The sequence below is a fragment of the Myodes glareolus genome, chromosome 19, assembly GCF_982192425.1.
Source record: "Myodes glareolus chromosome 19, mMyoGla1.1, whole genome shotgun sequence".
NCBI lineage: Eukaryota > Metazoa > Chordata > Mammalia > Rodentia > Cricetidae > Myodes > Myodes glareolus.
The window spans coordinates 2,407,366-2,423,244 of record NC_142044.1 but is presented as its reverse complement, the minus strand read 5'-3'; the positions used below and the strand labels follow the sequence as shown (position 1 = coordinate 2,423,244).

General features: G+C 37.2%; 1 protein-coding gene across 4 annotated transcripts in view; it reads right to left on the bottom strand.

The window, feature by feature from the left end:
• The window catches only part of Vps13b (vacuolar protein sorting 13 homolog B), a 513,205-nt gene that overhangs the window by 379,171 nt on the left and 118,155 nt on the right, over positions 1-15,879 (bottom strand). For all 4 annotated transcript variants that reach the window (XM_085679117.2, XM_085679115.2, XM_085679119.2 and 1 more), the window contains exons 18-19: positions 2,098-2,232; positions 1,196-1,369 (exon numbers count right to left, since the gene is read on the bottom strand). In XM_085679117.2, the coding sequence (XP_085535243.2) occupies positions 1,196-1,369; positions 2,098-2,232 (309 nt within the window). The remainder of the gene's footprint in view (positions 1-1,195; positions 1,370-2,097; positions 2,233-15,879) is intronic.

Genomic DNA, 15,879 nt, shown 5'->3' with positions numbered 1-15,879 from the left:
CAGTTTCAAAGCTGGATGAGAAAACTTTTGGTTTTCTGTGTGTGTGTGCATATTCAGTTTTCACCAGCAACATTTGTTAAATGGTTACCATTGTTTCTGGAGCATGTTTTAGATACCTTTCGCAAAATATAGACTGCTTTAGTTGTATGGGATCATCATTGGGTCTTCTATGCTGTTCATGGGTCTGGGCATCTGGCTGTGTGCTGCGAACATGCTGCTTTGTAAATAACTCCTTCTTTCTGAAATCTTCTCTTTGCCAGTATCGTGGTAAGGCATTTTAAGCTAGTTTTTCGAACTACTAATTTCCAGTTTAGAATGTGGCTAATGACTCAGCTGCATATACACCGTAACAAAACTTAATTTCACATCTCTATGACAGTCCTGAATCTGTAACCATTTGTTTCCTTAGTCTCTGTCTACACATACTTATTGTCTGGCCAATTATAAATCTTTTCAAATTTCTGTGTTGGATGTATTAGCATATGCTTCCTTTTGTATTTCCCATATGATGTCAACAGAGCTCCCCTCTTCTGCACCATCTGAAAGCTCACTGAAATCTTTGAAGGACCCCTCATTTCTAGCACCAATAGTTATCGTGGGTTTACCAAGCACATCATTGTACACATGGCTAATTCCGACATTGTCTTCTCATTTTTCTTTCCTGGCCCCCATTCAAACTTATGATACTGACTCTCAACAAGACAGCTAAGATTCTGATAGATGTTAATGCAAAACAATAAAAACACAATCTAAGAAAAGAAATCACATCTCCTGAGTTGGTATATTTTTTTTAGTTTTTTTTTTTTAATTTTAGTATCGAAGTCTTTTACTTTGAAAAAAAGCTATGAGTGGCCCAAATGTGCCATTTTAATATGGTAAACTGTGGGTCACAGCCAAAGCACTGCAGCATTAGAAAATCTGCCTTACAGAAAAAGTTGAAAACTAAAACACACACACACACACACACACACAGACAATCCTTTGGTTGCAAGATACACATGGAGTTTGAATTCCTCATAAAATCATAATTCATAAACACTTAATTTATCAATACTCATATGAAAGAAACAAAATTTTAGAAAAAAGTAACCTCAGAGTATATCCCAGCAAACATAAATTGACATAAAGGTACACATTTAAAGACATTGGTAAAAATTAAAGAGCAAATGCAGGAAGCCTGGTAGGCTGCACGTACCGGAAAGGTGGCAGTCATCCATGTGCTGAGGAACCTGGGTGGTGAACGCGATCAGATCTGGGGCTAGGAGTGACTCCGGCTTTCTGCTTTCATTGAGCCACTTGGTACTGTGAAGGTCTCGAGTGTCAGAAGGGCCCTGAAGCAAAGGAATCAACTTTTCTTTTCCACTGTCGCCTGAACAGAATATTGATTGAAAAAAAAATTAAAAATAGTATTTATGTAAAATATACTAGTTTGGAGATGACTGATTTTAAACTATATCACTACAACAATGATTAATCAATAGTTGTCACTTTAACTGTCTATCTAGTTAATAATCTAAAGGGTGACTGATAAAGCTATTTTGGCTGTTAAACTAAGTTTTGACGCTTTGCTAATAAATGTAGAGCATGTTCAGAACAGTTTATAAAATGAAATGATAGAGACACACTTCAGCAAAATACGTACTATGATATAATAGAATTTAAGGTTGCTAAAAAGAACTGCAAATAGCTTACAGAGAACATTACAAAACAAAACACTGAAGACAGGAACACAACTATAAACTAACTTTTCTAAAATCAAGATGTGTTTAAACCCACTCTGCTAACATTTTCATTCAATATTTAATTATCATACATTATCATTTCACATTTCTGTTAAAACTGTAACAATGAATATTCTTTTAATATGTTCCTCATAGCTACTATTAAAACTATGCAAAGTTCTTCACCTTAAATCCAAAGTAATTGGTAAGTATCATCCCTGAACTGTTTAAAATATTAAGTACAAATAAAACAATGGAAAGCTCTGATTCCCAGGAACAATGAGTAAATTCTTGTTTCAGCAAATGCTCCTTGTAAAAGGTGAGGCCGATTCTCCTACAGAGGCAATAAAGTTTTACACAGCACAGCTGCACATACCTGGGGCTTTGGCACAGATTTTTATGGATCCCACAGTCCCAGAGGCACATCTGACCAATGATGTGCTGCAGTACTTCAGCTCAACATTCTGGATTGAGCCCTCAAGAGTTGGCAGGGGATTCTTAGCTTTCACACCTAATAAAAGAGAACTGCAAATGTACTAGCTGATTGAATTTAAATAATTTTTATATTCCTTCACCAAGGCATTTAAAGTTAATTATACTTTAATTATCTACCTCAGATATTCTTACAGTATGTGTGTTAGGTTTCAGAGTTCAGTATTTAAAAGGTAAAAGGATGCAATTTTAAAATAAAAGGGCTGAACTCTCATAACGATACTTACAAACAGATCTTGATTAGTAGGACTCAAGACATGAAACTAAACGGATAAATTATTATATAAAACTCAAGAGGAAGTTTGAAGATCATGTTCAGTTTTAGAAAACACAATAAATTTCATATTTTAAAACAAGTTTAACTTATTTTGGCACAGATATTTACAGAGAAACCTGCCTGAGTGAGGAGCTGAAACTAGAGCAGGACAAGAGAGTCTGTAAGCTAGAACGCAATTTCTTAGAAGAAAGGCAGAGGGGTTTAATCAAAAAGTAGATATTAATCTCTCTACTGGAAGACTGTTATTAATATAGAAGCTGAGAAACTTTAATGTTAATGGTCAACCCTGGTTTTATCATAAAGCGGTGGGGAGGACCATACAAGCAGAGAACCCTAGAGAATATAATACTGATGAAGACATGGGGAGAAGAGATAAAGGTGAGGGATCATCTCTCATGAATTAACATTTACTCGGAACTCACTATATAAACAAGTCAGTCTCCACAGAAGACCCTAATACAGACATTGCTATCCTCATTGTTGGGGTAAAGTCCCATAGGCTGAGGTGAAACCTCATAGGTTGGAGGTGAAAACTAAATTTCATAGGAAAATCTGCAATCAGTCAACATTACTGAAGACTTGCATCATGTTATACATACAAATGAATTCAATTTTCACAAAAGATTATGATATAAATGTTACTACCCTCATTGTATGGATAGGAATATCGTGAATAAGAGGTGCGAACAAAATTTTGCACCATGCATGAAAGGCTATATACGAAAGAACCAAAGCACTGAACAATGTCATTTACAATACAGAATAATTTTGTATGCCAAAAATGTCAAAATATTACAGAATAATTTTGTCTTTCTACCACTCATTTTGAGTAATTCATAAATAGCCAGGAATACTATTTTTCTTCTATTCCTCACCTCAAAGTTTAATAAAACATAAAGTATTATCCTTCATATTTAAAGATTCTTTAATTCTACATGATTTTAAAAATAAACTTTTTATGTCATATTAAAATTTCTTCTAAAATCTCATGTCCAATTATTTTTTAATATTTATTTATCTATCATATATACAGTGTTCTGGTGTGTAGGCATACAGATCTCATTATGGATCTCATTACAGATGGTTGTAAGCTACTATGTGGTTGCTGAGAATTGAACTCTGAACCTCTGGAAGAATAGTCAGTGCTCTTAACCTCTGAGCCAACTCTGCAGCCATCTCATGTTTAATTATAGTGTGTCTGTGAGTACTTACTATTCACTAATACTAATATGACAAAAGAATATGAAAGTCTTCCTGAGCAATGGTCAGGAATTACCATGCTAAATGATTCTCAAATGATTGAGAGGACAGCACGTTAGAAAAACATCGAATACTAACCCTCATTTCTAAATGTGAACTCTTAATGTTCTACTCTTCACGTTAGTCATTGTCCTGGTTGACTTTTTTGTCAACTTGACACAAACTAGAGTCATCTAAGAAGAAAGAAGGTTAATTCAGAATATGCCTCCATTAAGATTTGCCTATAAGTCCGTGAGGTATTATCTTGAAGTAATAAATGGAGCCAGCCACTCCTGGGCTTGATCCTGAATACTGTAAGAATGCAGGCTGAGCAAGTCCTGAGAAGTAAGGAAGTGAACCATGACCTCTGTAATAGTTCCTGCCTCCAAGTGCCTGTTCTCCTTGAGTTCTTACTATGACTTCTCTCAGTGATGGACTATCACCAGGAAGAATAAGCAAAATAAGCACTTTCCATCCCAAGGTGCTTTTAGTCATGGTGTTTACCGCAGCGGTAGACAATTTATGACAGTAATTATATAACTATGAATCAATTAATTGCTACTTTGCGATCTTTAGCATGTGTATAAACTATAGTATGCATCCTCAGAACAGAAGCTGAGTTGAACTCTGTCCCATAAATAAAAAGTGTATGAAGACAACAAAGTGGTACCCAAACGTTATGTATTTCTCAGATTTCAGATGCCATGACAGGAAATGCTTAAATAATACTCAAAAAAATTAAACATCAGAAAAACTTAAATAATCATAATGATAGCACTATAGTTATTAAAACATCTTACACTGACTGAACATTAAATTTGACTTATTTATTCATGACACAAAAAAATAAGAAGGCTATTACTATTCCCATTATACACTTATGAAAACAAAGGCTTGGAGAACTACAGATTTGACAAAAATGAATCAGAAAGAGAAAAAAATTGAACCATAGATTTCCTTATTAGAAAGGATGATTGGGATGGAGAGATGGGTCACTGGATAAAGAGTCAACTATACAAGCTTAAGAACCAAAGTTAAAAGCTGGGTGTGCCCACAGGTTCATCCCAACACTGAGATTTGGAGAAGGGAGAACCTCTGAAACTTTCTGGGTCCAAACCTACCTTCAGGTTCAGTGAGAAATTCTATGTCAAAGGAAAAGAGTGGAAAGTGAAGTATGGCATGTGATATCCTCTTCTGACCTCCACATATAAGGACATATAAGTACAGCACACACATACATGCACAATACACATGCAAGATGTTGAGCTCTTCCATTTATACAATACTACTATGCTTGCAAGATGTCATAATCAGAACATAATTTACCTTGATCCAAACACTATCGCAGCTGAAGAGAGGGGCATAGAACTAACACTCTCCAGAGTTTCTCCAAACTTATAGATGATTAACTCACACCAACTGTTTAAAAGTATATGAATCCTACAGAGGTGTGTCTTGCAAGTGGTCACAGCTGTTCTAATAAAGATGGTGCATGTTACATAGAAAGGAGAGTTCTACAATGATAGCTAATTGGTAGAGCTCCTGCTTGCCATACATATGGGGCCTGTGATAACAGTTTGAATAGATATGGCTCCCATAGACTTGTGTTTGAATGCTTGGCCTGTAGGGAGGGGCGCTAGTAGGAAGTGTGGCTTTGTTGTCATAGGTATGGTCTTACTGCAGGAAGTGTGTCACTTTGTGGGCAGGTTTGAGGTCTCATATGCTCAAGCTATGCCCAGTATAGGACACAGTATACTTCCTGATGTCTGTGAATCGTAGAACTCTCAGCTCCTTCTCCATCATCATGTTTGCCTGCACGCCACCATGTCCCACCATGATGATAATGGATTAACCTCTCAAATTGTAAGCCAGCCCAATTAATTACTTTGCCTGAGTTGCTGTGGTCATGGCATCTCTTCACAGCAATAGAAACCCTAAGACAAGTTTACTACTTCTTTGCCTGTTTGCCCTCACCTTTCCAGCACACCCATTCCTTCACTAGTACTGGAGCCTACTTTTTCAGGATTCCAGCATATATGAAACACCAGCTGAGACACCCAATCTTGTAGAACAGTGCAACTACTAGATTCTTGGATTTTCCATTCACAGGTAAGTATTGTTGGATTAGTTGGACTGGACTGCAGTCTGTAAGTCATTCCAATAAATTTCGTGTATGTGTGTGTGTGTGTGTGTGTGTGTGTGTGTGTGTGTGTGTGTGTATGCATGTATGTATGTATATAGACAAAGACAGAGAGAGATCTTCATTCCAAAAGCTTTGAGACTCTAGAGAACCCTGACTAATACAGGACCCTAAGTTCAATCCTCAATACTGGTAAGAATAGGAGAAAAATCATCTAAGAAATAATTTATGAATATTTACCAAAACTGCAAACATAAGTAGAACATCATCACATAAAAAATGCATACATATATTTATGCCAGCTAGTAACCAGTGTTAACATAGAAGCTCTTCAAAGCCTTCTAAAATAACACCAAACAAAGACAACCCTAGACACATAACAAAGATAGGCAACGGACACAAAGCTAAAGAAAAATGCCACCAAACGTCTGAACAACTTGCTGAGAGCAAGGAGAAAATAAAGCAATGCTTTGAAACACTATAGAAAAATAAACCTCAATCTAAAAATCTATACCCAGACAAATTATCACATAGCATAGAAAAATGTGCTATGGCCCAGAATCACCCAAAGAGAGAAGCATTATGAGCAATCAATTGTCTAGGTCAGATTGGCTTGTGGACGGTTCTAGGGATGGGGGCAGTTGTCTTGACTGTGATTGATACACAAAGATCCAGGACACAGTGAATGACACTAATCCCACCTTGAGGTCCTGGACTATGTAAGAGTAGAGAAAGTTAGCTGAACACAGCCAACAGAGAAGCAGGCTGCAGACATGAAGTGTTAGACAAACAAAAGCCCATGATTCAGAATGGGGGAAAGGCCACACCTGTAATCCCAGCACTCAGGAGACAGAGACAAAAGCACAGACAGTCTCAAGTTCAAGGCCAAGCTCATACACATAGCAAATTCCAGGTCAGCTAGCTCTACACATCAAGACCCTGTTTCAAAATTGGGGGTGAACAGGGACCTGAAAACACTTCTCCAAAGAGAATGTACAGAAGCCTGTCTAGCTGTAACTTTGTTGATCTATTACTACATCTCCAACTCTCCCCTCCCCCTGTAGCCACCACCTAACTTGCTGAGTTCTTTAACTTAACAAGATCTTGTGATCATCAGCACTTCATCGCTCTTTGTGCTGAATGATACTCCATAAATTCTGGTGGAGATTCTCTGAGTTATTTTTATTTGGAGAAATACCATTTGTCTACTTTTATTGTCTATTCTTTGGGGTTTTGTGGTATGAAAAGGGAAGTTACCAGCAGTAGATCTATCTGTAAGGAAAAGAATCAGTCCTCGTCAGCCCGTGCAAACAGGGTAAAGACAACGTTTAAATGAGGGGAGGGAACAGAACCCTAACAGGCAAAGGTGTAAGAGCAGCTCAATCATTTAGAGTTAGTGATCCAACTCAGTAATAGAAAGAAAAATTTCACAAGTGGAAGAAAATTAAACACATACAATTCCTTTAAAATTTACAGCAGCAAAATAATCTTTGTGACCTAGAAGTAGGCAAAGAATTCTTTACATACATACATACATACATACATAAATGGACCTGACATATGAGTATGAGAAGAGAAAACTATATATCCAACAAAAAGCCAACATATCTAAAATATGTAAGAACTCCTCTAAATACACAAATAAGATAAAAATAGTCTAAAATAAGAACAGACATTCCACTAGGGAGATTTATAAACAGAGAACAGAGACATAAAGATAGAAAGATAGAGGGTTAGGATAAAAGCAGAGGATGAAGGTGATAATAGGAATTTGATATATTCATATTTCACTGCATACATGTGTAAAAGCCTTGGGAATAAAAAGATATGTATTATCATTGCATTGCATTAAGGTAAAAAGCAAGCACAAGAACAATAACACTGGACAACTATCCAGTCATCTAGACGAGAACACATGCTGATGAAGATGTGCAGACATGTAGTCACGTGCTGTGTAGAAAGTACAAACTGGTATAGAAATTACTTAAAGCACCTGGATAATTTCTTCAAAAACTAAATATATAGCTACCATGGCACTTATAAATAGGACTCTTGAATATTAACCAAAGAGAAGAGAAAGATTATGTTCTGAACATAACTTGCTCATAATAACCCAAAACTGTGGTTTAACTGTATCCTAGACTATTGTACAGCAATAAAAGCTTTTAAATCTCCAGAGTCACACTTTTGATTCCTTTCATATGATTTGTAAGGAAGTCCAGGAAGAGACAGGAAGCAGACTGAGATCAGAAACAATTAACACAAGTAACAAGGAGGGAGGAGCAAGGGGAGAGGGAGGACGAAGGGAGGGGGAGAGAGAGTAACGAAGCTGTATCAATGACAGACTTTTTAAAAACCCACTCCTTCAAAGGTTTAAAAATTAAAACAACTGGCTGAGCGGTGATGGTGTATGCCTTTAATCCAAGCACTTGGGAGGCAGAGGCAGGCAGATCTTTGTGAGGTCAAGGCCAGCCTGGTCTATACAACTAGTTCCAGGACAGGCTTGAAAACTACAGAGAAATGCTGTCTTGGCTATGTTCATAGAAGCATTATTTGTAATAGCCAGAACCTGGACACAACCTAGATGCCCCTCAATGGAAGAAATGATAAAGTGTAGAATATATGCACATTAGAGTACTACTCAGCGTTAAAAAATAATGACATCTTGAATTTTGCATGCAAATGGATGCAAACAGAAAACACTATCCTGAGTGAGATAACCCAGACCCAAAAAGATGAATATGGTATGTACTCACTCATTAGTGGACTCTAGTCATAAACAAAGGACATTAAACCTATAGTTCGCAAGCCTAGAGAAGCCAAATAACAAGGTGAACCCAAAGAAAAACATATATAGATCCTCCTGGAAATTGGAAGCAAACAAGATTGCCAGGCAAAAGTTGGGAGCATGGGGATGGGAGTAGGGGTAAGGGTAGGGTTGGGGGAAGGGAAGAGGTGGAGAGAGAATGGAGAAAGGAAAGACTGGAGAGAGCTTGGGGAGTGGGAGGGTGGAGATGGAGGAAAAGCAGATATAGGAGCAGGGAAGAAGATATCTCCATTAAGGGAGCCATTTTAGGGTTGGCAAGAGACTTGGCTCTAGAGCGGATCCCAGGTGTCCACGGGGATGTACCCAGCTAGGTCCTTGGGCAGCAGAGGAGAGGGTGCCTAAACTGGCCTTGCCCCACTATCATACTGATGAATATCTCAAATATCACAATTTTTGTGATATTTCTTTTTTTTTGTCCGGCGATGGATGGAGATAGAGACAGAGACCCTCATCAGAGCAAGGGACTGAGCTCCCAAGGTCCAGTTGAAGAGCAGAAGAAGGGAGAAGACAAGCAAGGAAGTTAGGACCGCAAGGGGTTGGTCCACCCACTGAGACAGTGTGCCTGTTCTAATGGGAGCTCACCAAATCCAGCTGGACCTGGACTGAATGAGCATGCAATCAAACCGGACTCTCTGATTATGGCTCACAAGGGGGGCTGACTTAGAAGCCATTGATAAAAGCACTGGGACTTGTTTCTACTGACTTTTTGGGACCCTATTCTATTTGGATGCAAAACTTCCTAGTCCTGGATGGAGAGGGTTGGGCCTTGGACTTTCCACAGGGCTTGGTTCCCTGTCCTCTCTCAAGCAGGGAGGAGGAGGGAGAAGGGTGAGTCTGGGAGTAGAAGGGGAATAGGAGGAGGGGAGGAATTGTAAATTTTTGAATGGAAAAAAAATAAATTAAAAAAAAAGAAAAACAAAACTAATCGTCATAACAATTATAAAATACACCAATTTAGTATCTTCTTAACTTTTAGTTCATACACAAGAACATTTCTTTGTGAAATTGAAATGTTCAACACTTAAACAATAGATGCATATTCTCTCTGAGGAAATCAAAGTATCAGAGAAGAAAAATAAAGGAGATTTAATGCACAGGTATGGCCTACAAATCTTTGTGGGTTATATAGTTTTACCCCAGTGCTTATGCTGAAAATGTATGCTAACTCCCATCATTAGCCCAAACATAACACTGTAAAATACAGTTTCTAGAGACTGGGTTAAGCTAACAAAGAAACACTAGTCTTCAAAAACATTTTCAACCAGGTGGTGGTGGCACACACCTTTAATCCCAGCATTCAAAGGACAAAGCAGGCTGATCTCTGAGTTTGAGACTACCCTGGTCTACAGAGTGAGTTCCAGGACTGCCAGGACTACACAGAAAAACCTGTCTTGAAAAACAAGACAATACGTGTATTTTTTTTCCAAGTACTTGTGTGTATCCATAAAAGATGCTTCATAAAGTTGCATTCCCTCCTAAGAAAAAAAGTACAAAATTTTACTGCATCCCTGAAAACGTTTAAGCAAGTCAGAAAAACTGCACGCACTATGCAATGCTACCATGCATTGTTTGCCCTGGACAAGCAGGCACTCACTGCTGTCCACTAGATAATAGGAAATGTTTGTAGAACACTTCCAACTTCTTCATCCTGCACAACTGGTGCTGAAGGGTCCGTGGAAGCACATTACCACTACATGAAAAGAGTCTGATTAGCCCTTCAGACTAAGGACTTTTTGCACTGCCCTATAAAACAGATTTACTAGGATGTCAAATTAAAAAATGTATTATGGAGATACTGTTCTCTTGATAAATACATAATGTAGGTATGTATGATAAATATATTTGAACTACAATGCTGAGACAGAGCAATGCTTAGACTGTGCAAGGCTCTAGTGGAGAAGCAGCTATAAACAGCCTTCCTTCAGAACAGAACCAGAGAGCCAGCCTGGGAGAGCCCCTGTCCATCTCTGGACCCACCTAGAACGTGAAAACCCTGCAGTGGAAATGTAGCAGAACTCAGCTGTGCTGACCCATGAAGAGCCTGGACACAGGGAGCTTGCTGCTCATTCAAATGGAAGCAATCCCATAGACCAGACTCCCCAAGAAATTTCCAAGCAGCAGTATCTCAGTCATTCACAACACTCGTTAAATTAAGAAATGAAGGCTACTTTACGTCTAACAATGGTGAAAATGAAAAGCTGCTCTACAGCTCAAACAAACCTAAAAATTAACAACACTAAAAAAGACTGAAGGGAATTACAGAAAGAGAAATAATAGATGCTTCATAGTTATAAATGATAACTTTGGAATACTACCACATCTATTTTAAAATATTAGAGAGAAAATCAACAGAAGTATGAGTCAGGCAAAGGCTCCACACCACCCACAGCAGGTGCCCCAGAAGGAACCAGCAGCAGCACTAAACAACTATTGGCAAAACACATACAACATGTGCTGAAAAATTCATAGTTACAAACATAACGCACATCTTAAATAGGTATAATTTATTAGGCATGAAATAAAACAGGAAAAATCTAGCATATTCATCAATATGAATCAGGGACACAAAAGAACATATCAAAACCACAAAACATGAAATCCAGAATTAAGTGAAGCTTTGCTTAAAAAGAGCTCAGTCTACACTGAGCAAATTTTTTTTTCTAGTAGGCTAAAGATAATGTATTTTAGTATTTGCAATATGTAGAATTTCTGTTATACTTCTTCAGTTCTACTATTGTTACACAAAGTAGACAAAGAACATAACTGAGTCAAAAACTAAATAATAATGATTGCTTTCGCTACAGTCAGAAATAGGTGCTAGGCTGGGTGTGACTTATGGGTCACACTCTGTCCTGAGTCGACATGAGCCTGCTAGATGGTGGTGGCTATGGTGACTGTGGAGATCAGTTTCTAAAGGATGAGGAGAAGGGTCTCTAAGTAACGACACTTGCTCTTTGAGCAGGAAACACAAAGTTTGAATCTCCAGTAAAAAAAATGCAAGGATTGTTGTAGACAGAGACTGCACTGTAGTTTCCCTGCCACCCAGACCATGTGTATCTGTAATCTCAGCACTGGGAACAGACACAGGCTGATCTCAGGAACTCTCTGGCCAGTCACCCAGACCATGTGTATCTGTAATCTCAGCATTGGGAACAGACACAGGCTGATCTCAGGAACTCTCGGGCCAGCCAGACTAGAAAATAAAAAAAATAAATAAAAATAAAAAATAAAAAAAAGGCAAATGTCAGGTTTTATGAGAAACCCTGTCTGAACAAACAAGGTAGAAAGCAACAGGGGACAACAACCAATGTCCTCTTTCTGGATCTGTCTGCACAACAGGAAAACACCTGCATAGACAGACATGGACATGGACACACACAGGCACACATATCTGGTACATTGACAATCTTACTTACACAAAGGGGGTAAAGGTAGGAATAGAGGGGAGATTAGCATCAAGGCTGCAGACCCAGAGACTCCAGAATAGGGGCCTTGTATAGGATTTTTCCATTTGCACATAGTGGAAACGTTTGCAAGACAAAACAGTTAACCTGATTTTTAATATGACATAAACAATGACTTAGATAAATGGTATTATGATCATTAAAATACTAAGTAGACAATTAACAACTTGCCCAAAGTCACATAATATAAACAAAAACCAGCATCAGATTTCATACATAAAACTGTGTTTTAAAATATTATAAAGAGTCATTATCTATAATAATTACAATATTAAATTAATTTTGAAATAAAAGAACAAAAATGGAAAAATCAGCACACATTCACTTAGGGTTACGAATCAAGGCAGTACCACATGAGTGCTGGGAGATAACAGCATAAGCTCTTGTTCTACCTCCTATGTGCCACACAGACATGAGTGAATTAATTAATTAATTAATGGGTGTATCCATGGCATGTATATTTGAAACACCTATCACATGAATGTATGAGTGCACATGACGCTATATATGCATGTTATATAATTTTATAATTTATAATGAGATACTCACAAAAACTATAAACCAGTTCTCTTCATACTGTTTTGCTGTTTTGTGTAGACTGCACTTAAATGGCCTAACAATGACGTGAGAGTCTCAAAAGATAATTCATCAATATTAATATTTCTACACATATGGAAATGGTGGTCACACCTTTAATCCCAACATGGACGAGGCAGAGGCAGGCAAATCTCTGAGCTCAAGGCTAGCCTAGTCTCCAGAGCAAGTTCCAGGACAACCAAGGTTACACAGAAAAAAAATATTTAAAAAAAATGAAAAAGATTTACAGATAAGATTAGGACTATTCTCAATACTAACACTATTATGAAACAATCTTCTAAGGTATGCCTATTTAAAAAAAAAAAAAACAAGTACCCTTCCACCCCATGTTCTAATAGGCCAAGAAAATGAAACCAAGAAGTTTTTAGATATATGTTGTCTGAAAGTCTTTTCTTCATGTTTAGAGCTTTATATATTAAAGTTTTCTGAAACATATAACTAGCATACACTACTTTTTAAATACATTAGAAAAATTTACACAAAATACTAAACAATGTCTGACAAAAACAAATTCTGATATTTATATTATAACAATGTTAAAATTAAATGTTTTCATAAAATTGTCCTGTTCTGGTTGCATTGATTTTAATAGCAGTAATTCTTAATGTAACTTAAAGACTTCCAATCTCATAAGTATCAAAGAATTATTCTGTAGCCTGAATGAATTTGTGAGCACAACATCTAGGAATGCAAGCTGTGCTTTCTGGAAGGACAGATATGACCCTATTTAGTAAGTGATTTTCTCTTTCATCTTGTCTCCAATTTCTGTGCAGATTTATAAAGTTCATTGTTTCAAATTTTAACAAATCACCTAATGGCAGAAAGGAAAATATGTTAACCTCGGAATTATTTGCAGTTGGAGAAATCCTTTCGTCTGGCCCATACAGGCCTGCAATCTGGTTTAAACACAGATTGCCCGTCTTTCGTCTGACAGCCACCAAGCTACACAAATTACTTTCTGCCTGTTCACCTGTTTGCAGCTGCATCTGTAAGCTAAAGATCCTGCAGCCTGACCTGAGCAACCACTTCAGGACTGATGACATGTGCTGCTGATAAAGTGAGCAATTTGAAGAAATTACTGGCTATAGCTATTGAAAGACATCTGTGCAGGAGCTGAGAACTAGAAGCTTTCAATCATGTGCTTGCAGCCTGCCGTGGCGGCAACACTGTTTGAAGTGATATCCTACGAAAGGCAGTTGGCCCTGACACTAAATAACCTCACAATATATGGAACATAATCTCTCAAATGAGTAGCAAAAGCTTCTGTGTTTTCACTGCAAGAAACGGAGTTTGGTTCTCTCTTGAAAATATCCTTTAGGAAGCAGTGCACAACAATAGTTTCCCCCCTCACACCAGCTGACACACGGTAAAGAATTAATTCAGACCATTAAGAATGCTGCCCTGAAAGAAACATTCCATCTCACTGACCACAACCCACATGCTCCACACACTAACATAGAAAGGTTCTTTGTTCATTATCTAAAGATCCATAACAATATTTAAGTGGAATTGCTGTTCCACTTCTCTGGTGGAAAAACTGAAGCAAACTAAAGGTCGAAAAACGTACGACGAAGATCGTACCGTCTATACCCAGGCCAAGCTCAAACAACTATTCCACGTTGCGTTATACGACAAATAATATGCTTTGTCAGAAACATTGTATCGCTCAGCTCAGACACTAAGAGGTGAAGTTTCTATTCTATCTTTCTACCTCATTACACAAACTTACCACACATCAAACTGTCAGCATGAATTGAGAAACCTGGCTTAGTCAAAAATCAAATTTTAAGGTTAAAAGTTCAAGCTCTTTATACATTTGCTGGAAGGAAATTAAAGTAAGATTTCAGATAAAATCATGTGTAAATTATATCAAATATATATCCTGTCTATACAGAAAAACATACCACACCAAATGATGAAAATGAAGACATGTTGACTAAAATGCTATTCAAATGACTGCATAAAATAGTTACAAGTTTAATTTCGCCGATTTCAAATATAGTAAAAGCTAATATTTTTAAATGGCTCAATTGAAATATATCTAGTTAATACTAGAAGCCAACTGAATGCTAAAATTGTTTAACTGGAGAGTTATAGTCGTTTTTTAAAAAGTATGGCTGGAATAAGCATAAACTTTATAGTTTCAAATCCACATCCAATTCCTCAGTCATATAACAGACACAGGGCAACTCATTGTCAAATATTAATTTGAAGATCAATTTCCAAGAAATCTTCGGTTCTTCATTTGGTTAGAGAAAATGTTAAAAGAATTGCTTGATACCTCTTTCAAAGATTTGATTAAAGAGTTGGTTTTACTTTCATTGTAGGTTTAAATTATTCTGAAACTTAGAAAATACTATTCCTGATATTTATAACAATTGAAATCTAATTTAATTTAATACATGTAGTAAAACTGTCAAGAACTTACTATCAGTTCAATTTTTAAAGTTAAATAGTTTTATAAATGACAAAGTAAAGCCTTTGTACTAAGTAGCTATTATAAATTTGACCTTCACATTTCAGTCTCCATAAATGCAATTCAACACGGAGCCAATTTGTGTTAGCCACTAAAGAGGATACACATCATTAATGGTTATAATAAATCAAGACTTTATTTACCTAATGGTAAAGCGATAACATTCTCATTATGTAACTATCCTCTATTCTCATCATGTCCTGCATTCATAGTTTTAATAGCAGCTTTTACTTTGAAAGACCTAAGATGTAAGAATATTCATACCACTTCATAACTTTGACACAAAGTACATAGAAGCAGGTTAAACTTCATTTGGTATAAAATCAGTCGGCACTTTTACATCTGTGCATGCAGCATAAATACACCAGCTGGCATCTCAAGCACACACACATATGGACTTCAAAACAGAAACGTCCTTATTTGCAGCACTGCCAGGGTAATTTTGTATCCTCTGCACAGCACAGCCATTTGTCAGAACCCTGCAGGTGTGCAATGCACATAAACACACAGCTGGGCTCCAGCAAGCCAAGTGTTCCATCAAACACATAAAGGGAGATCTCAGCAGCTGAATTAGTCATCCTTAGAACAGGCCCAGAGAGAACAATATGGGTTAGTATTTTTGGAAAAAAATCATGGATAGGAAATT